The sequence below is a fragment of the Aristolochia californica genome, unplaced genomic scaffold, assembly GCF_029961685.1.
Source record: "Aristolochia californica isolate CCGP_79_NKW_82.1479 unplaced genomic scaffold, dmAriCali1.0.hap1 SCAF_14, whole genome shotgun sequence".
Taxonomy (NCBI): Eukaryota; Viridiplantae; Streptophyta; class Magnoliopsida; order Piperales; family Aristolochiaceae; genus Aristolochia; species Aristolochia californica.
This window is the reverse complement of record NW_027181815.1, coordinates 21,912,076-21,938,364: the sequence shown is the minus strand read 5'-3', so window position 1 is coordinate 21,938,364 and position 26,289 is coordinate 21,912,076. Positions and strand designations below refer to the sequence as shown.

General features: G+C 37.5%; 1 protein-coding gene across 1 annotated transcript; it reads right to left on the bottom strand.

Annotated features, from left to right (window-relative positions):
* Positions 1–2,320: 2,320 nt before the first annotated feature.
* On the bottom strand, positions 2,321–2,856 carry LOC137949424 (protein SUPPRESSOR OF GENE SILENCING 3 homolog). Its single transcript, XM_068795482.1, has 3 exons — positions 2,761–2,856; positions 2,495–2,649; positions 2,321–2,399 (listed from the first exon to the last, which is right to left on the bottom strand). The coding sequence occupies exons 1-3, from the start codon at positions 2,854–2,856 to the stop codon at positions 2,321–2,323; spliced, it is 330 nt and encodes a 109-aa protein (XP_068651583.1).
* Between the last annotated feature and the right edge of the window lie 23,433 nt (positions 2,857–26,289).

The window sequence follows — 26,289 nt, the reverse complement described above, 5'->3', positions numbered from 1 at the left end:
TATGATAATATTTATTATTTAGTGTTAATTAAGAAGTAAAGAGTGAAATAGTAAAATCATAAATAGTAATAATTAGCAATGAACAAATAGAAAAAAAATTGAATTTTATCTGCATAAGAACTAAACATATAATTTGAACAGTTATCATATAGTAAATCGAGTAAACTATTATCCCAAACTTGAAACCCGTGCACTTCAAGTAATTGAAATGGTATTATTGTAGTGACACTAGTTAAGGATCATATAATACCCTATCGCCCATTATTTGCATCAACGAGAGACTTCTCTCTCACTTGCCGTACTTGGCATTCTTGCAACATACAAATTCTAAATAGCTACATGTCCTTAGAGGGGGTTAATCCACAATGAACTTGAATTGAAGTGAAAAATTGAATTGATTCAACTTTAACTCATGTTTGGGTGTTAGTGTAGACGAGTTAAAGTGACTGGAAAACAGATTCCAATGTTAGTGCCCCAAATGAAAAATATGATATAAAGAAGAGAATGAGTAACCTTTTATAATATACTTAAATAGAACATATACCTAAACATATAGTTAACAAAAATAAACATGGTTATTACACTTATAAGTGATTTAACGTGTAGTATTAGAATATATTAATATCCTAATTAATGAAAAACTATATTATATTATTTAATGATTATAGTTTATTATAAATTAAACAATAATTACATGTGACTAAAATAAATTTTACAAATTTAATAAAAAAATTAAAAATAACACAAGAGAAAATAATAAATAAACTTAATGGTTTAATTAATTATAACAATTGGATAATTAAACCAATTAATGATTAAAATTTATTATAAATTAATATACTAATTATGTGTGACTAGAATAAATTATTTAAAATAAATAAAAAAGTTAAAAATAAGATAAGTGAATATAATAAATAAATAAATTATTTCATAATAACGTAAGATATAGTTTAACATTAAAACTCACTATTTTAATACAAAATAAAAAATACATAATAAATAAATAAATATATTAATTTATCAATAACATAAAATATATTTTACATATTATTAATTAATAATAAATTAACAAAAAATGAAAAACCAATTATGACGATGGTTTAATTTTTCCTAACATAGGAAAAATTAAACATCGTCTTCGTCTTCCTAAGCAGTGGGCCAGCGGGCAACGGCGACACTCCGATGGTATGCCGAGAGGGAGAAAAGAGGGAGGCCGATAGAGAAGAGAAGTCGGAGAGGCTTGGCCTCCCGTGCTCTGCGACGGAGGAAGGTCGACGGGGGGGGGGGGGGGGGGGGGGGGGGCGGCGGCGGGTGGGGTAGAGAGGGAGGTCGAGAGAGAAGAGAAGCTGAGAGCCGAGAGGCTCTGCGACAGAGGCTCGACCTCCCGTGCTATGCAACAGAAGTCGAGAGGGAGAGGAGAGGGAGGACAAACAAAAACACTTTGCTGAAGGATTGCGGAGGGAGCAGAGATCGTCAGGAGACAAAGGCTGAGGAGAGGGAGAGGAGAATAGCAAGGCGGGGGGGGGAGGAAGCAACGTGCATGGAAAGCTGATGATTCCCAAAATAGGTAGGAAACAACTTTCCCCCATTTTTTCCTTAGCGAATGAAATGGTGTAATCTCACTTCAATTCAAGTCTTTCTACACTAACACCATTTTTTTTATGAACTAGGTAATACGGGGGAATTTCATTCCACTTCATTGTGGACTAACCCCCGCTTAAAGCGCATAAAATGCTAATTCATCAACGTTGAAGTTTAACATTAAGATTATATCATCAGAACTGGCTGTCCAGTGTGTTGGCTTCTTCAATGGAGAAAATCATAACATACAAACCCTCATCACATAAACCTTCTTCTTACATTAGATGTTGAGACCCTCAATACACTAATTAAAATTGGTAAAATAACTTTACTTTCTATCGCACATATTCATTTTTGCGTAATGGAATAGTAAAATAGTCCGTCTCAAATGTTAGAAGTAGTGTTACTTCTGGTCTCATTTCAGTAACGCCTGTATCACGAAGAAAACAAAAATTAAGAACAACACTGTGGGTTAACTAAAATAGCTTGGATGTTCGTGTTGTAATTATACCTTTTGAGGAGCAGTTAATTGTTTTTGTCTCAAGAAGAGCCAGAAGATGCAGAAGGTAACAAAAAAAAACAAAAATTAAGAACAGTCTATGGGGGTTTATTCAATAGCTTGGACGAGGAGCGGACACAGTCAAGTTATTCAGATCATCATCAAATCCTTTCTCTAACTCCATCTCTTCTTCTTAGTGTGCCTCCTCTTCATTTCAGTCCTCTTCGCTTTATAGCTTTTCTATAGCTTCTCTCTCTTCACCTCAAACTCATCCACACATTTTTCTTGACAGTTGATAAACTTCTCAATTTCTTCCTGCCTACAAGGTAGGGAGACTAGGAACCACCATATAAGTGAGAACAAATTTTTTCGTTATTTACTCATTTACTTTTCAATTAGGATCGATTTTGTTACCAATGTTTACAATCTTTAGAGCTTCCTGAACCAACATTGCTAAACTCTGCAAGATGGTCCTCTTGTAGGGCTTGATCAAAGGCTTGCTCTTTTGCTTCTCGAGAATCAAGCATATCAGCAATTTTCTCATTAAAGAATTTCTCCATGTTATCCATCTAAAAATTATTCATTTGATATTGGAAAACAAAGTGAGGAGCTACATATAGTTAAAGAAAAATTGTTATAAGAAAATATTAAAGCAAAATAAGAGGTATAAATGTTATTACTTCCTCCTTGATCTCTTCATATTGTTTCTTTGCTCGGAGTCTTAGTATGTGATATTCTTCTTTTTCAATATGAAGTTGATTGCTCATAAGCCCCATTGTTTCTTTGAAAGCCTTCCGTTCAGCATCTTTGTTCTTCAACCAGATCAATTGTTTTTTTTCTTAACTCATCTGCTTCATTCCACCCAACCTTTTCTTGGTTAGATAACATCTCAAATTTTAGTCTGGACTTTCCAATTACTCGGACAAAAAAAGAAATGAATCCACTTAATGAAACGTGGATGAATTTTGAACATGATTATTAGACAACAACAACAAAAAATACAAAAGACAATATTCTAAATACCAAAACAACATTAAGTTGTAAGATTCTTCTATGCCTCTAACAAATACTAAAAATTATCCAACAATTTCTCAGTCACAAAATCTTAAAACAGCTAATCAACAAGACTTAAATAGACTTTCATCCAAGTATAAATTCTCTTAATAAAATATATTCTATTGAGATATATAATCTGATAGATTTCGGTCTCTACCGAACTAAGCACTCTTTCCCCTTTTCCAGCATGACCATTGACTTTTCCAAAATCCATATCTCGAAAAAAAAAACTCAGATCGAGAATTGGTTGAAGAGGTAAGAAAATAGACTTACGAATCTTTCTTTTGATATATAATTATCCATATAAAGTCACGTTCTTGATAGAATAAAATAGCTCAGAAGTTGAAGCTTTATGTTGTTGCACGAACCTCTTTTGCAATCAAACCTTTGCTGCTTCCTTGGAATGTAGATTCGAATATCTTTCCGTTAATATATAATATGCAATATGAAAAGCTCAATATAAAGGTGAAAACATAAATCGAATAACAGGTATAGGGATTGAAAAAAAAATACAAACCTAAAATGCTAGAGATAATAAATCAGAATAGGATCACATTACCTTTGTGGGTTGACCAAGTCAACTCACAGAACCTGCTCTGATACCATGTTGAATTTATGGAAAAGAGAAATACTTCATAAACTTATTTGTATTCAGAGTACATGAACCTCTATTTGTAATAGAGGAAAGTAGTAAAGTCCAATAACAATTAAACTACCCTTGTCCAATTACACCCAAACTCTAACACTTAAAGATAAGTCCTAACATAATTAAATAACCCAATATAAATAGAAGACTAACATGACTAAAACAACTTTTTTAAACTGAAACTCCTCCATGAGACCTGCTTTCATAATAATAGTGGTTATGTTAGACTTCTTATTGTGTAAAATTTCTTATGCCACCTCACGTGATCATGGTGGGTCCCATATCTTATGGGCTTGAGCCCATCTTCCAATACTCTTGGAGATGTGAGTCTTCCTTGGTCTTATAGGCTTGGACCCATCTTCCACAGACTTGGATATGTGAGCCATCCTTGGACGTGTGGGCTTGGGCCCATCTTCCAACATGAAATTTCTCCCCATTTGGTGAAATTTCATTTTCTGATCTTTTCAACACGACATATTATTTCTATCTCCTAAGATAGTTCGATGTGTGTATATTTTTTATCAGTTCTGGCTTCGTGATTAAAATCTAGCCAAAGCTTGTTCAAACTGTTAATGAGAGAGAATTAAAGAAATTGTTGAGGAATAATTACACTTTTGAATTTTTTATTTAGTAACATTTATTCTTCAACGGGATAATTTAATTAAAAGTTTAGTTAAAAAATTTTATTATATTTTTATTATTTAAAAATAGATAGCATTTTCCTCCTCTCACTTCTAATAAAAAATTAAATAAATAAAGAGTGTTGGGTGAGTAAGAGTTGCCTGATGTCAATGGTGCATTGGTTATTCGGGGTGATGTGTATTGAACTATTCCTAATTGTATTTTTCTGTTGCTCTACATCTTCTTCTGTGTTACAATAATTTTATAGACAATTTATTTGACATGTATTTTTTGAAAAGTTTTAAATGTATGTTGGAACTCGAACTTGAGCTCAACTTGGTTAAAATTATTGTGCTCGAGCTCGATTAAAATTTTAGGTTCGAGGCTTGGCTCGGCTCGAGCTCGACTTCGAAATATTTAAATCAAATTCGGCTAGAACACAGGCAGGTTCGGGCTCGGCTAGGCTCAATGCTACCCCCTATCGACAACCTTTGCAACAATTTTTTATATTAAATGTGAAACTTCCAAGCTCATGACACTTGCAATATGTAAAATTGAGGAATTATCCACATTACAATCCATGAAGAAGTGCAAGGAAGTATATGGGATACACATCAAGATGGCAAAAAATTTGTATGTTGTCTATATACACTACCACAGCCAAACCTCTAATGCCAATTTTCCATAGTTTACAAATTAAATGTCAAAGATCTAACAATCTAACTAATGGTCCATACACTGCAGATAAATTTGAGGCAATCACATTTAATTCGCTACTTAAATGATCTTGCAGTTTTAGCACCTTCGTTCAAAACTCAAAAGACTAGCAGGATTAATGTCTCAACAGTATTTATAAAATATTGCTTTGCCCTACTAAGTTTGATGCAAAAAAAAAAAAAAAAAAAACGTAAACAACAATCAACAACAGATGTTCAAATACATGCAACCTGTAATAGAGAATTGAATGCTATGAGGTCGTTAGTGGAGCGCCAGGTTTCATGTCATGTACATGACCACCATGACTCAAGAGATCGTGTCCAAAGAGTAAACAGTGGAAAGTGCTTTCTGCCCAATTTTGAGAATCATGTACATGAAACGAGCGTGCCGTTCTCTCTGCCGCACACCCTCTCACGCATTTTTGCTCATTTCGCTCCCGCACCCCCTCTGTCGTCTCCCTAAACCCCGAGCTCTCTACTCCCTCTCTCGTCTCCACCGTCCCTCTCTGGTCTCCCTCTCTATGGCCTCCATCTCTCGCTGCGAACGTAATATTTGTAGAAACTAAGCTGCAAACTTTTGATAACTCTATTGCTCGTAAATTATTGAATGATTTGGACCATGCGTGGGCAAAGGTCGACGCGATTGGGCACTCTGGTGGCATCCTTGTCATCTGGGACCCAAAAGTTGTATATGCCACTCTCTCTGAACCGGGCCAATTCTCCATTGGCATTCATTTTCACGACCATTCCTTGGGGGTATCCTGGGCGTTGGCTAGTGTCTAAAGCCCAACTCGACAAAATGATCGTGCCTCCTTTTGGGAGTAAATAATTCAACTTGTCCAACTTTGGGTTTTGAATGGCTACTAGCTGGGGATTTCAACGCCATCCTTTTATGCTCAGAAAAAAGCCCACCCGCCATCAAAACCATTTCCACAATGAGAGCCTTCTCCGATCTCATTGGAAGCCTTGAACTATCAGAAATTCCTCTTTTTGGAAAAAAAAAATTCACTTGGTCAAATGGTCAATCCTCTCCTATCCTTTCCAAGCTTGATCGATTCTTTGCCAATAATGAGTGGCTCCAATTATTTCCAAACACCTCTGGCCAAGTCCTAAACAAAGTTGGCGTGGCTCTGATCACTGGCCTATTCAACTTAGCACTCGCCCTCCTGCCTGGGGGCGTTCTCCTTTTCGTTTAAAAAATTCTTGGACCATGAATGAGTCCTTAAACTCTGATCTTGCTGTCAGGTGGCAAGAAACAGCGCATCACCCTAATCCAGGTTGGGCGCTCCCTCTCAAAATAAAAGCTCTTAGGCAAAGATCTGCACTTGGTCTATTAATCATCGTGCTGCTATTGCTTCCCAGAAAGACTCAATTCTCCGCCGCATTTCTGAGCTTGATCTACTCGAAGAGCAAAGGTCTATTTATCCTCCTGATTTACTTCTCAGAAATCAATTATCAATTAAATTTGGAATATTCAACTTTACTTCGAAGTGAATCTGTTCAATGGAAACAACATGCTAGATTTCACTGGTTGGCCGAGGGGGATGGAAACACAAAGTTCTTCCATGCCATTGCCTCGGCCAGGAGGAGGGCTAACCGTATCACTTCTTTGTCATGGAGACCAAGAGATCACGGATAATTCCTCTATATTTGATATTCTTGTCAAGTACTTTTCAGATCTATACACCGAGGAGCGTTACAATCGGCCCAAGCTGTTCCATCTCGACTACTTGCGTATCTCTCCTTCTAATGTGGCCGACTTGGAAAGTCCTTCAACACAGAAGAAATTGATTATGCTTCCTTGGCCTTCCAAAAGACAAAGCTCCTGGACCTGATGGTTTCAATGGTGAGTTTTACCACAAATTCTGGGACACAATAAAATCTGAAGTGTATGCTTTTGTCCAAAATTTCCACCTAGTCAGAATCACTCACAAGGCCGTGGGTGCATCTTTCATTGCTTTAATCCCAAATAAATCCAATTCTGTCATCCCCCAAGATTTTAGACCAATAAGCCTGACAACTAGCTTCTATAAAATCATTGGTCGACTTCTCGCAAACCGTCTTAGGGTCCATCTCTCCAAAATCATAAGCCCTTGTCAAAGTGCTTTCATTCGTGGTAGGAATATCTTGGACTCTTTTATGGCCGCCCACGAACTCCTAGATTCCTTCAAAAAATCCAATCTGCCCAAATTCGTCATGAAACTTGATTTTGAAAAAGCTTTTGACCGCGTAAATTGGAAAATAATTGATTACCTCTTTGACCGAATGAGTTTTGGGACTAGGTGGAAATTTTGGAGGAGAAGTTGCATTTCTACTGCATCATATTCTATCCTTATTAACGGAAAACCGTGCGATTTTTTCAATGCAACAAGAAGAATTAGGCAAGGGAACCCTCTCTCTCCCTTTCTCTTCACTCTCATCGCTGAGCACCTTGCATCGATGGTCTGGTTTGCTAAAAGCTCAGGTTGGCTAAATCCTATCTCGGATGACCCCAATCAAGATATTGCACTTCTACAGTATGCGGATGATACCATACTCTTTGGTGAAGGTATAATGAATCAAATCTCCCACATAAAAGCCCTGCTCAACTTACAAAAGGTTAGTTGGTCAAAATCATCCATATTTGGGTTCAATATTGACTCTTCAGTTTTGGAGAAATTGGAGACCCATCTGGCAACTTGGAAGGGCAAATTTCTTTGCAAAGCTGGAAGACTCATTCTCTTGAAGTATTGTATCGCAGGTATTCCAAATTATGCTTTATCTTTTATGTCATGTCCTATTTTGATTTGCAATACCATGGATAGGCTAAAAAGAAGATTTCTATGGAGAGGATCAAGCGATACTTTTAAGTATCTTTTGGTCAAATGGGAGGATGTCCGCATGCCAAAATATATGGGAGGTTTGGGGATTTGGAAATCGAAGGACATGAACCAAGCCATGCTCTTAAAATGGATTCGGAAGTTCAATAATGCTTATTCTAATCTCTGGAAGGAAATGGTATCTACGAAACTTGACTGTCTCTCTCCTTGGTGGACTTCAGGAGGCAATAGGAGATGTCTATCTCCAATTTGGATATCATATATCTACTTATCCCCATGTTTTCTTCAGTCGTCAGATTCTATGTTGGTAATGGCAGATCTTTAAAGTTTTGGGAGGACTGGTGGACGGGTCATGATCCTTTACAGTCAAATTACAGGAACCTCCTCATATCTTTGAAAGGGGAAATATCGGTTGTTGATGCTTTTGAAGAGAATGGTTTCAACTTACACCCTAGAAGGGGTCTCTATGATACCGAGGCTCTGGTGGCAAGTAGGTTGATGGAATCTACAATCCTGCAGACTAAGGCCTTTAGCTACTGACAAGACGATATGGTGGCCTGATAAAAGCGGTCTTTTCTTAGTGTCCTCTGCTTACAGCTTCATCAATGGTTGGAATACAAACCAAAGGGATCATGAGGTTCTTTTTTCATGGCGTCTCTACGCTCTTCCAAAGATAAAAAATTTAGTATGGAGTGTCTACCATGGAAAGATACTCACGACAGACGTGCTCAGAAAAAGAGGACACCCAACTATTGACCCTCTCTGCCCTTTATGCAACTCTTAGGTCGAATCAGTCAATCACATTTTGTTTCATTGCTCTTTTTCGTGGAAGGTATGGACTTCCATCCTCAATAAGATGGGGTTGCAATTTTGTACGTCAGTGGATCTGATTTCTTTTAGCAAGATGCTCATTGGTACTCCCCTCCCTCGGCTTGGAAAGCTTTTGATATCCGCATGGACTGGTTTCATTCCGTGGGGGCTTTGGAATGAACGTAACCAAAGGCGTTTTGATACTAGAAATAATTATGCGATAAGGTGGTTGATTGTGTATCTGGTCAGACCTCTACATGGCTCCCTTCAAAGAAGCCTTTCTCCTCCTTTGTTGGTTCATTTATTTGAGATAATTGGAACATTATTGCAAAAATGCGGTGTGGAACCTAAACCCCAGTCATGCAGGAATGGACCCCCCCAGAGCCTAGTTTCCTAAAGTTAAAATTTTGATGGTTCTTCTCAGGGTAACTCCGGAATGGCTAGTTTTGGGGGTGTTATCTCAGATTCCTCAGGCAATCAGTGTTTGTCATATGCTGGTCCACTAGGCATTGCTGACTCAACTACGGCTGAGATTCAAGGTCTTCTCAATGGGTTTTGCATTTTTTGAGACCATTATAGTGGTCCTCTTCACATTGAGGGGGACTCGAAGGTGGTAATTGGTTGGTGCGAAAAGGTGATCCCCTCCCCCCGCACCCCCCCCCTATGGCAGCATTGGGATTCTCTTCGGGAAAATTTCTATCAATTTTCTTGTATTTGATCGCACATTCCGAGATCTAATAACTTGGTGGCAGATGTGCTTGCCAAGTCAGGTGCGTCCTTTCAATGTCTTGTTGTTAGGGATTTGCTCCCCGTTTCTTTGTAATTCTTTATTTTTTTTTGTTAATATATACATCCTTTTAAAAAAAATTATATATATATATTGACTCCTCGGTTTTAAATTCTATGGCAAGTTATTCCCCTCCCACCCCTGTACTCTAAAAGTGCCTGGCACCCCGTCATTGAGCGTCTTAAAGGTCGATTGGCTTCCTGTAGAGGAACATTTTTGTCTAAAGTAGGCAAGCTTGTCCTTATCAAATATTGCCTCCACGGATTCCTTCTTATTTTCTCTCCTTGTACCGTTGTCCTGCCTCAGTTCAAAATAGAATTGAATTACTTGAAAGGAGATTTCTGTGGGGTGGGCCAAATAGGAAAAAAAAGTACAACCTCATGAAATGGGCTGACGTATGTAAACTGATTGTAGTGGGTGACCTTGGCCTTTGTATCCGGGATACTATAATAACTAATTCCGTATTATTACTAAAATAGATCTAGAAATTTAATATGCAACTTGCTTTGATACGGCGGGCCATTGTTGCTGTTAAAGTTGACAAAATCTCTAGCTGGTGAACTGAGGGTGGAAAATATAATAAGTTTATCTCTCGTGTGGAAAAAGATTGCAAAAATGTTGTCTGCATTCAAAAGTGCAGTCAAATGCTATTATGGTATAAGATGTCAGACATAATTCTGGGCAGATTGGTGGGTGGGCCCAAGCAGCTTTAATAGCAGTCATTGTCAAATCTTTTCTTTGGCAAGAAACAAGGATGTGACTATTTCTGCCCAAAGGACAAATTCTGGCGAGTGGAACTTAAATCTTTGGAGAGCGTTGTCAGATGCAAAAGCTCTAGAAGCTTCTGTCTGACCTTATCACTGGCCTATCATCGGTACGATTCAGAAATGTACCTGACTTCTTCATCTGAACACGTTGCCGACAAGGTACGTTCTCTACTGCTTCAGTTTACAACTTCTTACTCTCTCTCTACTCCCTTCAATCTTAAACCCTAAACAGTAGCTCCTCGGCGGATTAACGACCACATTTTGTTACACTGCAACTATGCCCACACTGTTTGGACCAAACTAATTAACAAAATTGGTCTGTAATATTGCCCCTCTCAAAATCTCTCATCCACAATCCTCACTGTTACTACCGCACATCTTCCTTTGCTCGAAAAATTGCTTATCTCATGCAGCATTGGTCATATCATCTGGGCCTTATGGAAAGAAAGAAATAATAAAAAATTTAATAAAAAATCTCTTCTGAGAAACATTCTAATTAATAGAATTGTGGGACAAGTTTCCTCGTGGATACTCATGCATAAAGAATTTCAAATTTTAAAGGGCTCTAACCTTCGTGGAAATTGGCTACTTGTAGCTGAAATGTCTTATCCATCCCGCCCCCCGGTTATGGAAACTTGGCCCCTACCTCCGATGGCCGGTGAGACATTTCAAATTAAATTTTGATGGAAATACTTTTGGCTTCCTGGGCCTGCCGGATTTGGAGGGGTCATCCATGACGAAAATGGAAATCTTCTTTTTTCCTATGCTGGGCCGATTGGAGTATCTGACTCAACTACTGCTGAGCTTTCTGGGTTGTATAATGGTTTAAACTTTTCAAGCAATGGCCGGTGGACCCTCTTTGCATTGAAGGCAATTCAAAAGTCGTTATCAACTGGTGTGAAAAGTCCTCTAAATCTCCTTGGCGGCACTAGGATATGTTTGATGATATCTGTAATTTATTTTCTCAATTGCAATGTAATTAGAAATATATTCCTAGATCCACTAATCATTTAGCAGATATTCATGCTAAATTAGGCGTTTCCCTCCAACATCTTGTTGTGGAGGAAGGTTCTTTTCAGCCAAGTATTGTACTCTTTCTCTTCTCTTTATTTAAATATACACCTTTTACTCAAAAAAAAAAAAAAATCCACCCCAATATCACTACAATATAAGCTCTGCATTTAAAGAAATTAATATTCCGAACATGACAAGAGAAAGAAACAAATGTTATATAAATCTTCATTTCTATTCTCATGTGCTTCTACAATCAATCAAAACTTGCAATGCCATTATTCCGTCAAAAATTGACTAAGTCTCACTGGAGCGAAAAGATGTAGTATGTGAGTATGTCTCATCAATATTAAAGAAAAAAAAAAGCCAGCAGTTCACCATAAACCAAGACAACTTCACATAAAAAAGTAACAAGAGCACAAAATCTAATAAATACATACTGGGTTAAAGTCTATCCTAAAAGAACTGACTGAAGTTAAGAAGCCTTCTCTCAAGTAACAACCACAAGAATTTCTTTGACTTCACTGGTGTAAAGGATCTATTTCCACTAGACTCACCCTCACATCATAAGCCTAAAATAAGGGATAACAAGACTGAGACATGTACAACCTAAACATCAGAAACACTAAATGAGACACGATGTATGCCCAAAAGATAAACATCCTACTCCGATATCATGTTATATTATTAGGTTTAGGTTCATCCAAAAATGACAATATGAAAGTCTTTTCTCAACTAGTAGCCGGAAGATTTGACTTAAACTTCCAACTTATGTCAGATTATTCACACTAATAGTTAACACTAAGGACAGACTCTCAAGGCCACCTTTTTGTCGATTATGTCAGAAGATAAAGTCTCTTGAAAGTCTCGATGCATATTTAATATCTTGTTACAATAAAAATAGATGTAAAAGCCTTATGATTTCCTCCCGCAACGTATCTACATTAAAAAGTATTACAATATTTTTCTACCAAATCAACTGAGAAAGAGGGCCAACAGAAGTACCTTTTCATTCTCATCTTGCTCCAGTAAAGTATTCCTGATAATGACCATCGGAGGCCAAACTATCTCCTGATTACAAGTGGAGTACAAACCCCTCCACTTACCAAATGCTTCATTAGGTGGTACTACTAAGGTATCTCTAAGGCGCAACTCCTGTTCCAGTACTTCCGCAAGCTCACGATGCAGTCTCACTCTCTGTGATCCTTTTGAGTTGGCATGTGTCATCAGAGGCTGAAGACCTTTGTACCACTCAATAGCACCGGGACCATCGTGGCAAGCTAGACAGTGCCATTGCCTTTGCGAATCAGACAACTCTTCAACATGTATGTTTATGTACATGACATGAATTTCGGCGCTCCCTAACGACACCAGGACATGAACTGCGTAATGCGCATGAAGATCATGTCCTGAGTCATGTGCACTAACCCCCCTTGGGGGACTAACCCCCCCTTTAGTGTGCGTAATGGAAAGTGCAGTATAAAGTACTTGTTTGTGTTAGTGTGCACAATGGAAAGTGTGGTGTAAAGTGCATATAGATTATTTATTAAATAAAATATTTTGATATATCTGACTATCAGAAAATTAAAATAATATTAGTTAATAAATAAAATATATTAAATATAATAATTAAACAAATGCTTACTTTTATATTATTAAAATTGCTATCAAATTTTAATTTTTTAATATCTAAATATAAAATAATTATACAAATATCATACTACATAGAGTACTACACAAATATCGTAATAATAAAAATAAAAATAATACAAATATAACTCAATCACCTTTTTAATATAAAAAATTATATCTGTTCATACAAAAGTACAACATAAAAAATCTTTAGTGGCATTAAAACATAATAGTCAATAATTTTGCCACATCTGAATTGCTAAAATATCTCGATAATATGATGCTCTTGCAAATTGTACTGCAGACTCCATCTGAGTACGTGCGACTAAAATAAAATATTAAAAAAATAAAAAAATAAAAATAACATAAGTGAATATAATAAATAAATAAATTATTTTTTAATGACATAAGATATGTTTTAACATTAAAAACCACTAATATAATATAATAAATAAAAATATATTTATCAATAACATAATATATTTTTATGTATTATTAATTAATAATATATTATCACAAAATTTAAAACCATTGGTTTAATTAGTTATAGCAATGGGATAATTAAAATATATTAATATAGTAATTATAAAATAAATATATTAAATAAAAAAATTATTTTATAAATAAAAAATATAAATTATTATTTTTACGTCGGTTTAATTTTTCTTAAATTAAACCATCGTCTTCCTGTGTGCGTCATCTTCCTTAGCTAACCAACGAAATAACAACTAACCGTCCTTGAGTCCAGTTTTCTTTCATGTGGCCTATAAGATCGCGCCTCAGCTGGACAACCCCAAATGTGTAAGTACCTAATGCTAGGCTTCTTGCTTGTCCAAAGCTCATAGGGGGTTTTGGCAACTACTTTGATCGGTACCTTGTTAAGGATGTACACTGCGATCTTGAGAGCTTCTCTCCAAAGTAACTCTGGCAAAGAGGAATGACTGATCATACTCCGTACCATATCCTTAAGAGTTCGGTTTCGTCGCTCGGCAACACCGTTCATGTTGGGTTTGCCTGGCATGGTGTATTGCGGAACAATTCCACACTCTTTGAGGAAACTCACGAAGGGTCCTGACGTTGTTCTCCTGATCCATCATACCGTCTGTAGTATTCACCACCACAGTCGGATTTGACAGCCTTGATTTTCTTTCCAAGTTGAACTTCAACTTCAGCTTTGAAAGACTTGAAGACGTCCAGGGAATGTGACTTCTCATGTATTAAATATAGGTAACCGAATGTAGAGTAATCATCTATGAATGTAATGAAGTACTGTTGGCCATTCCATGAAGCTGTACGGAATGGACCACATATATCTGTATGTATAAGTTGTAAGACATCTTTAGCTCTTTCAGCACCTAATTTTCTAAGTTTGTTTGTTTCCCCTTGATGTACTCAACACAAACTTGGAAGTTTGTAGTATCTAGGGGTTCAAGAATTTCATCCGACACAAGCCTTTGAATTCTCACTTAGTTTTTGCTTCGTACCATGTGAACTTGCAATATTTCTCTATAGGAACTAACAACATCAAGCATATATAGATTATCAATTAAGGGAACGAAACCAGCAAAATTTGAATTTTGGTAGAGACTAACTTTATTATTTCCAAAAGAACAAGAAAAACCTGATTTGTCCAAAATGGAAATAGAAATTAAATTCCGCCTAAAAGACGGTGCAACAAATGTCTCAAATAAATCCAAATAAAATCCAATGTTTAATTGTAATCTGAAAGTTCCTATAGCCTCTACTGCAACTTTATTGCCGTCACCCACAAAGATAAATTTTTCAGCATCACTTGGCAGTCGGCTCCATAGGCAACCCTGCAAAGACATACTAATGTGAGTGGTAGCACCAGAATCCACCCACCAAGTGTCTTTAGGTACAGAAGCTAAATTAACTTCAGAACAAACTAAAGTTAGAGGCATACCCTTCTTTACACGCCAGGCGGTGTACTTGGGACAATCCTTCTTCATATGTCCCGACTTCTTACAGAAGAAGCAGGTAAACTCCTCAGCCTGCTTCTTCTGTTTCTTAGTCTGAGAAGAACCTACCGCAGTATCCTTACCTCTCTTCTTCTTCTTGTACTGAGAGGTTGAGGCCATTTGTCCTTCGGAGTGTTATAATTCACTTTGAATTGGCCAAAGTGTGTAGGAAGAGATATCAGAACCAAGTGCACGAGCAACTCCTCAGACAGCTCTAACTTAAGTGACTTGAGTTTTGACGCGAGATGAGACATTTCCATGATGTACTCTCTTATGTTCCCTTTGCATTTATACTTCATCAAAACGAGTTTAGCCAAAAGGTTACTCGCCTCCGATTTTTCATTATTGGTAAAATATTGTTCAATTTATTCTAGGAAGTTTTTGGCGCTCTTGCTCTCTGTCACAGAGCCTCAAAACGCCTCCGAAATAGAGAGTTTCATGATTATCAAGCACATTCGGTTAGAGCGCTCCCAATTCTCAATTTTAACCTCATTGAGGTTATCCGGAGTAGAAATGGGTGGCTTTGCCTGAAGTGCAAGATCCAAATCCATAAAACTGAGGACAATTTCCACGGTATCTCGCCATACCTTAAAATTCGTCCCGCTCAGCATTGGAATGCTGCATATTTGAGCAGTAACATTTGAAGTAGTAGCAACAGAAACTGTATAAAGAACAAAATAAACAAGTATATTCACATTAACTAGCATGTCATATAAAGAAAAATAGACCAATACAAAATAAAATCCAAATTGGGGACCCATCTCAAGATACCTAGTACAACATTAATTCCTAGTCTTTAGACAGAGAAATTAATTGTAAGTGGTACTCTCAGTGCAATGATCAAATACTGACAATCAGTTCTGTTAAACAATAGCCTTTCTTTGGACCGACTATTGTTTACATAAAAAGTTTTTATAATTGTCACGCATTTATCATCACAGTTACGTTGTTGATTTGGCCAAATTGTGTCTTCTTTTGGGCCGAACACAATTTGCATAAATAACTCCATACAAACATCTATGTATTTCTAGTCAAATAATTCGACACTACAGAAGTTACTTTGGCTACATGTAGCTTCAAAAATTTTGATTGAAAATACTAGACCAACTCAACAAAATATATATATATATATATATATATATATATATATATATATATATATATATATATTTCTATTCAGTTTTCCAACACTGCGGCACCGCCTCATTGGCATTGCGACGTTGGCCTGTATTTCCGTAGAGCTGCAATGAATGTTCTGTAATGTAATATATATAAACAAAACATTTAGTCAAATGTAACAAACAAATATGAGCAACCTTATTGGGCATATACGCCAAATGCAAAGCTTGCTCGTGGGTTCGAATCCACACAGGTGCAAAAATCTGATTTTTTAGAACTGAATCAACTGAGCCGACTCGACCTCGATCTTCAGCAACCGGTCCGAGTTGACTCACCTGAGTCCATCTAACAAAAATAGAGGTTCTTTTTATTTTATTTATTTTTATTTTTTATTTATTTTTATTTTTTTATTTTTTAATGGCGACGCTGCAGTTTGTCCAACGGACATAGCAGTGTGCCTGGAGCTTTGAATGGGCACAACAATTGCCCAACGGACGCACACCCACTGCAGTTGCCCAACGGGCATGGCAGCTCGCCCGGTGGAGTGAATGGGCGCTGCTATCGCCCAACGGCCACAACAGCGCTCCCGACGGGCACTGTTGTCGCCCAACGGCCACGACAACGCTCCCGACGGGGGCTGCTATCGCCCAAGGTTCCTCCGATGCCCCTCCCCTATTCTCTCGCAGGACGTCGCTACTACAACGCAGGTTTTGTTTTTCCATCGCTCCTTTCCCCTTTCGACGACGAAAAAAGCGATGGTGACGACCGAAAAAAAAGTTGCCCAATGGACAGCGTTTCGCCCAACAGGCGCTGTAACGGGACCTGACTTCCGTCGTGGCCTCATCCCCTTTTCCGCAAGACGGCGCTGCAACGTCAGACGTTGCGGCTTCAATGTTTCCCAACGAACGCTGCAGCCATGCGCAAAGAGAAGAGGAGGGGGGGATGGTCATCGCTACAGCATTTCCCAGCGGACGCTGCAGCGCGAGCCTCGAACATTGGACGTCGGCCTCTGTCTTTTGATGGCGACGCCGACCGACGCACAACCCCAAAATGAATTCCGTGGAGAAATTAAATTTTTCTTCTCGTATCGCTCTCCACGGAATTAATCCAAAAATCCTAATAATTTAATAGGACTGCTCTGATACTACTTGTTAGAATCTGTAATAGTAAATTCTAATCCAAAATTTACAACATGCTAGAATATTATGATTGAATACATACCTGAATCCATTCCTGAAATTTCGTCTTTCTGTTGTGGAATATCTTTGACGAATGATAATAACAGATTGGTGTTGTGGTCTTCCTCAACTAAATCTCTTTATTCCTCAATGGGACCTTCGTCTCTCTTCCGGATTGGGAGAAGGAAAATATGTATGATTTAGTATATTATGGACCATAACCATGTTGTGTCTCCTTATATAGGGTTCTCATAATTCCTTATGGTATCTACTCAATTGGCCCATATCCATGACACATTCCTTAATGGGTTTGACAAAATTAGATCACTTAATTTAGTCCATTTTATTAAAAATAAAAAACATAATTATATAATAAATATGTTACCCAAATTAGAATAAGAAATGTGAATTTACTACCATGCCACTGTAAGTAAAAAGTAAAATCACTGAGAGTTTTAGGGCGAAACGCTACGTAACACATAGGAGCGAGAAAAGAGGAACTAAAACCTGAAATCAGTATGAAATCGTCAAACAAATAAACAAAAAATCAAGGAACAATCATCAAACAAAATGTGAGGATCATTGACCAATGAATCACAAGTAAGAAAATCATCACATAAGGCGAACTAAAGTACGCTGGAAGCAAGAGTTACCACCGATGCTGCGAAAAACTCCACCCGCATCAGCCGCCCGAAGTCCACAAAATCTTCGTCGTTCAGATCAACAGAATCGGAACAAGTTCCGTAGCCGGAAAGGAGTAAAACAGCTCCAGCAACCTCAGCCGGGAGCGGATTCTTCCAGTACGTAGGAATCGTGCGACAGAATAAAGGGAAAGAGAAAAGGGGAGTCGCAATCGCATGGGACATGACGTACGTCGCAAGTTTTTCATTTTACCGCTGGAAAAAGCCTGTAAAATATAGTGGCGACCGCCGGACGGCGAGAATGCGGACTTCAAAATAGATATAAGTTCGACTTTGTAGTGAAAGCATTTCAATAAGGAGACCCGTAAAGAGCGCTCGTGTGGCACGTTCACAAATGAAAGCTCAACTAATTATCATCTCATCTCATGTACTAAACCGTCAAATATCAAGGGGGAAATATCATTTTGTTTAGGTCTCTTAAATATTAAAAACTGCCTCATTAGGGTGTGCTTGTACTAATAGAAAAGTGTAAGAAAAATATCACACACAAATTTTCTTGTTAACCAAAACTTTTTAGTATTTATGCCATTTTTTGGGACGAAATTTTTTTTCTCTTGATTCTTCTCGATTCTTCTTACTTTTTAGGGGTTAGTCAATAAAACGAAAATTTGAAGTTCATCTTCATCTCCTAATTCAAATTAATTTCATTTATCTACATGAACTTCATCTTCGAACTTAATGTTAGTATGGACAATTTCATGTACACTCGAAAACAGTTTCTAGTTCTAGTACCCCAATATCATAAAAATATAAAAAAAATAAGAGAATCCTTAAATCCTAATAGTATACTTAATTAAAACATAATCCTTAAATCCAAAATTAGGTAAAATGTGCATTATTACTATACGAATAAGTAATTTAATGTATAATTAAAATATATTAATTTACTAATTAATTGAATTAGATATTATATTATTTAAAGATTACATTTTATTGTACATTAATGTAGTAATTACGTGAGCCAATGAAATTCGCACGTGATTAATTATTATAAATAAATAAATAATATTATAAATAATAGAAACGAATGTAATAAGTTAAGTTATTAATTTATTAATAACATATGATATACTTTAACCTAAAAAGAAATGATTAAACAAGAAAAATTGATCTAATCATAACTTTAACACTCTATATATTTGTATGTATTATTAATTAATAATATACTTCCGTTAAATTTAAAACCTTTGATTTAATTAAATAAAAAATGGGTTAATTAAACCAAAATAATTGTTCAAATATTTTAATTACCACTATTAAATCACTAATATAATACAATAATTAAAAATAAATATAATGAATAAGTAAAAAAATATTTTATTAATAACAGAAGATGGTTTTTTACGTGGTATTAATTAATAATATATTTCCACAAAATTTAAAATAATTAATTGATCAAATGCATATTGTAACTATATTTTATTTACTAGACTTAAATATCTAGTTTAATGTAGTAATAAAATTTAATAAAAATAATATCTAAATAAATATATAACTTCATTAATAACCTAAGAAAGATTATTCTAATAACTATTAGGATATCTTAAAATGTATATTAGATATAATTTATGTTCGTAATTGTTGTATAATTTGGGTTATGTACATAGGGCTATTAGATTAGGCTTAATGGGATAGGTGGCATTGTATTGGGCCCATGGGCCATTTTGTAACACTAAAACCTAAAGCTTAAATACATAATGAAATGGGGAAAAACCTTAACGGGAGGAATTATTTTTTGTCTCTCGTGTTCGTTGTCTTCGACGAGAAACCAGAGAGCTCAACGCTCTCTCTCGTTTGGTCATCTGGACTGTTCCGTTACTCCCGTGAGATAGTGGTGGTTCCATCCACCACCGTAGGAGCTGTGAGAGTCCTGTTAGGCTATGCCGTTAGCCTGTCCGATGCATTTCGTCTCCGTGAAGACCATAGTTCTGTGGGTCTAGTTTGTCTTCAGAAACATACATTGACATGGTATCAGAGTTTGATTTGTCCGAAGAGTGACAAAGCATCTCCATCCAAAGATCTTTCGCCCGAAGAATCCATGTCCAACGACCTGCGTTGTCTGATGACTTTGATTTCGGCAACGCTTTCGGGGGGTTGTTGGAAAACACCGTTTGAGCTCAGAGAAGTCATCGAAAAAGCTCCAACGGGTGATTTCGTTGTCACGAAGGGAGTTCTCGCCGGGAAGGGGAATGAAAGGTTAGTTTTTTTTCCCGCCCTTTGTTCACATAAGCTTCAGAGGAAAATTATTTGCATAACGTAGTTTCTGAAATTTTCATAAACTTTGGGGACCGATCTAGAATTTTTTAAGGTGTGGGGGTATATTTGGAGTTTCTGATATTTTGTGGGCAGATCTGGAATTCCTGATGGTGTGGGGGTATATTTGGAATTTTGGATAGTTTGTGGGCAGATCTGGAATTTCTAAAGGTGTGGGGGTCTATTTGGAATTTTCGAAGGTGTGGGGATATATTTGGAATTTATGATATTACGGGGTAGATCGGGAATTTTGTTGGATCCGATCTTATCATGTTAACAGACAAGTTAGATTTCTCTCCTATTCGGTTCACGGGCAAGAACTACAGTGCTTGGGAATTTCAGTTCTGGTTATTTATTCAGGGAAAAGGTTTATGGGGTCATATTGATGGGAGTGATCCGGCACCTTGCAATGCTGACGCATTGTCAAAATGGACCACTATGGATGCTAGAGTCATGACCTGGATACTTGGATCTATTGAGCCTCATCTAGTCCTTAATCTAAGGCCCTACAAAACTGCAACGGATATGTGGAATTACCTCCACAAGGTTTATCATCAAAACAACACAACTCGTCAATTTCAAGTTGAATATGAAATGGCAAATTTCACGCAAGGCAACCGTTCCATTGAAGAATATTTCTCGGGCTTCCAAAATCTGTGGGTTAACTACACTGGTATTGTTTATGAGAATGTCCATGTTGCTACTCTCTCTGCTATGCAAGCCATACATGAAACCAGTAAAAGGGATCAATTCTTGATGAAGCTCCATCCAGGATTTGAGAATGCTCGATCACATCTGATGAATCGTCATCTAGTGCCGTCACTGGATGCCTGTTTGAATGAACTTCTTAGGGAGGAGGAGGGCATTGCTACTCAGGCTCGTATGGAACATCGAGTCCAGGCTGATATCTCGGCTTCTGTAGCTTATGTAGCACAAGGAAGAAATAAGGGTTGGGACACGATTATCTGAATAACTTGCACATTAGTGAACCTTATCAAGGTGAAATTGAAGTAAGAATAGGTAATAGCTCAGGTTTGTACATTGCTCATACTGGTTTCACCAAATTTCAAACCTCTTCCATGCCTCTTTGTTTAAAGAATATTTTACACTGCCCCACTGCTGCGACTAATTTACTTTCTATTCAAAATTTTTGCCAAGATAACAACTGCTGGTTTAAACTAACTGCTGATTCATTTGTTGTGAAGGACAACCTCACGGGCCAGATTATTTTACAAGGGCCAAGTAGAAATGGACTCTATCCCATTTCCCTTGCCACCTCTTTCAATAAATCCATCCACAATAAAGTCTCTACCTTTACTAACCAACTTGGAGTTGCAGCAGACCTATCAACTTGGTATCTACGTTTGGGGCATCCAGCTTCTCGAGTAGTCAAAGTCTTAGAGTCTAAGAGTCATATCTTTGTAAAAGGCCATGCACACAGTGGTTCACTTTGTGAACCTTGTCAACTGGCTAAAAGCAAAAAATTAGTTTTCCCTGTTTCTAGTCGAGTGTCCAAGTGTCCCCTTGAAATAATACACACTGATTTGTAGTTGTCTCCTGTTTCTTCAATAAGTGGCTGCCGATATTATATAATATTCATTGATGATTTTTCTTGCTTCTCTTGGCTATATCCATTACATACTAAATCAGAGCCCTTCAATTGTTTTCTTAAATTTAAAGGATATGCTGAAAACTTCCTCAACACAAAAACCAAATGCTTACAATCTGATGGAAGTGGTGAACTCACCTCACATCAGTTTAAGGATTTTCTTCAATCCAATGGTATTCTTCATCACATGTCATGCCCTCACACTCCCCAATAAAATGGGGTTGCTGAGAGGAAACATAGACATGTGACTGAAACGAGATTAGCCATGCTGGCCCATGCCCACCTTCCTCTCAACTATTGGGTAGAAGCTTTCAATACAACCATTTTTCTCATTAATAGACTCCCAACCGTTGTCTTAAATCACATGACTCCATTTCAAATCTTACTTAATAAAACTCCAGACTACTCCTTCATCAAAATCTTTGGCTGCACCTATTACCCACTACTCAAACTATGCAATTCCCACAAACTCCTCTATCGATGCACCTGTTACCCACTACTCAGACCATGCAAATCCCACAAACTCTTCTATCGATTCAAAAAATGCATTTTCCTAGGATATAGTTCCAATCACAAGGGACACAAGTGTCTTGATCCTTCCACCAATCGAGTTTATCTCAGTCGACATGTTGTTTTTTATGAGACACAATTTCCAGCACACTCCTCAGAATCATCTTCTACTCAGCCTCAAGAAAAGAATCATGGCTCAATGCAAGAACCTTCTTCACACAAGTCATCATCAGTTGCTTTAGGGTTTAGGGTAACTACTTTTCCTTCCTTTTATTCTTCACCTTTACATCCCTATACACCCTCTGCATCATCAACCCATGACTCTCAACATTCAGAAGCTGATACCTCACCCATCACCACTAGCACACCTTTTTTTTCTCAAAATCCAGAATCTGATCTCTCACCAATAAGCACTATCTCACCCATTTCTGAACCTCACAATCAAGAATCTGATATTTCTAGTCACAGTCCCTTTCCACCACCCATAGTAGAACCATTAAACAATCATCCCATGCTTACCCGATCCAAAATAGGTTCCTCTCAACCCAAAACCCTCCCTGACTTCCATCTCTATTACTCCACCAAATACCTGTTATGTGCAATTACATCACAAGCCATTCCTACTGCTCCTTCCACATTTCACCAAGCTGCTAAGGATCCTACCTGGTGTGCAGTAATGAAGGAAGAATTTCGAGCATTACAGGTTATTGGCACCTAGTCCTTATGCCCAGATCAACTCATGGTAATGTTATTCGAAATAAATGGGTTTATAAGGTCAAACAAAAGGCTGATGGTTCAATTGACATGTTTAAACCTCGATTGGTAGCAAAAGGATTTCAACAGTTGGATGGTTTGGGGTACTTTGAAACTTTTAGTCCTGTCATTAAACCATCTATAATCCGAATTATTTTGACACTAGCAGTTCACTTCAATTGGTCTCTAAGACAATTGGATGTCTTCAATGCTTCCTTACATGGTCAACTTGAGGAGGAAGTCTTTAAGGAGCAGCCCCCTAGCTTTATTGATTCATCCTTTCCCAATCATGTATGCAGATTACATAAGTCACTCTATGGCCTAAAACAGGCACCTAGAACCTGGTTCCATCGATTCTCTCAAACTTTACTTCAACTTGGTTTTGTGAATCACATGTTGATTCTCTATTTACCTCTCATAGATCTGGAGTTCATATTTTTATCCTTGTATATTGTCTATGATCTCATTGTTACAGGCACTGATCTGTCACTTATCATGAATCTCATTACAGACTTGAAGAAAAGTTTTTCTATGAAGGATTTAGGTCCCCTAAATTACTTTCTCGGCATTCAAGTGGTTAGAGATCAGTCTAGACTCTATCTTTCTCAATCAAAATATATTACAGATGTGCTCCACAGAGCACACATGGCAGGAGCCAAACCATGTTCCACACCCTTAGCTGCAGGTACCAAGCTGTCCTGAAATGATGGTGATCCAATTCAAGATGTTACCACTTACAGACAGGTGGTTGGTATTCTCCAATATTGCACTCTCACTAGACCTGAACTTGCATTTGTGGTCAACCAGCTTTGTCAATTTATGCATGCCCCTATTTCCCTACATTGGTCTGCAGCCAAGCGTGTCTGAGATATCTAAAGGGACACTTCATCACAACCTCTACTTCACCAAAGGTCCATTACAACTTCAAGCATTTAGTGACTCCGATTGGGCAGGTGATGTAATGAATCGTCGATCTACAACTGGCCATGCCGTGTTCCTTGGTCCCTGTTTGATTTCCTGTAGTGCCAAAAAGCAACTAGTTGTCTCTCGGTCCAGTACAGAATCCAAATACGGAGCCCTGGCCTTTGCCATTGCAGAATTATCTTGGCTTCGAATGCTCCTTCCTGATTTACAAGTGTCACTCCTTGCTCCTCCTACTCTTTGGTGTGATAACATTGGAGCTTTATCACTTGCTACTAACATTGTATTTCTTGCCAGAACCAAACATATTGAAGTTGATTACCATTTCATACATGAGAAGGCTCCTCAAAAAGATTTAATTCTTTGATATCTGTCCACCTATGTTCAGCTGGCTGACATATTCACCAAGGGTCTTACCTCTTCACGTTTCAATTACCTTCGAGACAAGCTTTCAGTTCGTCCACTGCCTATTAGCTTGAAGGGGGATGTTAAGGATAACAATGTCATTCAAATTCAAACATGTGATGAAGAGGATAAATCAGATTAATTAGAGAAAATTGTTTCAACATCTCCTAGTCTAGTCATCTTGTTATTATATGTGTTTGAATTGTATTGATAAGATTTTGTAATCATTTCTGTTTTTCATGTAATCGTAATTTGTTATCATGTAACTCTTAATTCTTTTATGAATAATTCTCAGAGAGAGCAAAGGAGTCTCCGTCTTCGACTTGCCATCCCTTTGTGCTACCTAGTTTAGCGTGTTCTTTTTCATGGGCTTCTTCTCTATTTAATTTCACCAATGCGCCAACAAGTCTAGTTCAGTTGGCGGCGACATTTCTCAAGCTAAACGAGGCGGTCAATCGTGCCTCTCTAACCACGGTCCCGACCTCTCCATCATAGAGACTTTTTTTGATCTTCGAGTACTCGGTTATGAACGTGCCGTGTGCTTGAGTGAAGAAAAAATATATGCTCTGAGAAGAGAAAAAAAAATTCCAAGAGTCTCTCCGCGAGTTCCATGTACTTGCCAGAAACCAATGACAGTATTACTTCCACAAAGCTCAAATGTATGCTTTGAAGAAGTTGAAGAATTTTTACTAAAGCAAAAATGGTTTCACGAAAGGACAGAATAAGCAAAAGACAACGGTATGAGACAAACTAAAATTTGGATTCATAGTTACAAGATATTAAACCTAAACTATACTAAACGGAGGAGAATGAAACATGATAAAGAATAAACGTGAAAAACCATAGTCGGAATCCTGAAAATCAAAGCTCTGATACCATGTTGATTTTCAGGATTCCATGAATTTAGCTCATGGAGAAAAAGGGAAAGAAACCCATTGGGAGAAAACTGGAGGAAGAAGGTTATGAAATTTATTATTCCTTACCCTCCCCCTGAAGCTCTATTTATAGATTTATGAAACTACTATATTAAAACAATACCCCTAAGCTTAGGGTTTAAGTTTTAGTGTTTTAACCCTAGAACTTTAACATAATTACATCAATGCTATCTCTATGAAATGACTATTTATTTACTATTCTACCATCAATGTATGTGACCCTATGGGCCTTCTCCTTGATTTATGGGCCTTGAGCCCATCTTTTATATCTATTGGTAGCATGGGTCTTCCTTGGTCTTATGGGTTTGGGCCCATCTTCTAATACACTTTGATATGTAGGCCTTCTAGGGTCGTGTGGGTTTGGGCCCTGTCCTCCAACACCCTCTTTGTCCTCTCTCTCTCGCATCTCGCTCTCTGCCCTCTCTGTGTCTCAACCTTCTCTCTCTCGGCCCTCCTTGCCCTCTTTGCTTCTCGACTTTTCTTTGCTTTCCCCTCCGAGACGTCTCGCTCCCTCTCAGCTGCCGAAACCTTGTTTTGGCAGTTATTGTTTCCCATCTCTCAAGAAAACCTCGTCTCGCCTCGCCCTCTCTGACCTTCCCCTTTCTCGCCTCTTGCTCACTCTTGGAACAGTCTCAAATCCTCCCATTCGGCTTCGGTTGCACTAATTTCCTTCAATTTCCCTTAATTTCCCCTAGTTGGCTTCGATTCCCCTATTCAGCTTTGATTTTCCCCAAATTTCATAAGGTAATCCTAAACCTTATTTGTTTTTAGTGTAATTTACTATTGTATATTATTTTATTAACTTTCTCTGTGATTTATTTGTATTGATTGTTCAATTTCTATATAATTTCAGGATTTTGGGTCAGGGTTTAGGGTTAATAGAAATTAGGGTTTTGGTGCTTAGGGTATGGAGTTTTCAAGGGGCTAAGGTTTAGGGTATATTTTCGGGTTTGGGGTTTAGGATTTAGGGTTTATGGATTT

What these genes read in the sequence shown, in the direction of transcription:
- LOC137949424 (XM_068795482.1), bottom strand. Translation starts at nt 2,856, where the DNA reads ATGGGGCTTATGAGCAATCAACTTCATATTGAAAAAGAAGAATATCAC. An exon ending in ATGAAGAGATCAAGGAGGAA is followed by an intron (nt 2,650 to 2,760) that starts GTAATAACATTT and finishes AATAATTTTTAG; the next exon opens with ATGGATAACATGGAGAAATT. An exon ending in TCTAAAGATTGTAAACATTG is followed by an intron (nt 2,400 to 2,494) that starts GTAACAAAATCG and finishes CCTACCTTGTAG; the next exon opens with GCAGGAAGAAATTGAGAAGT.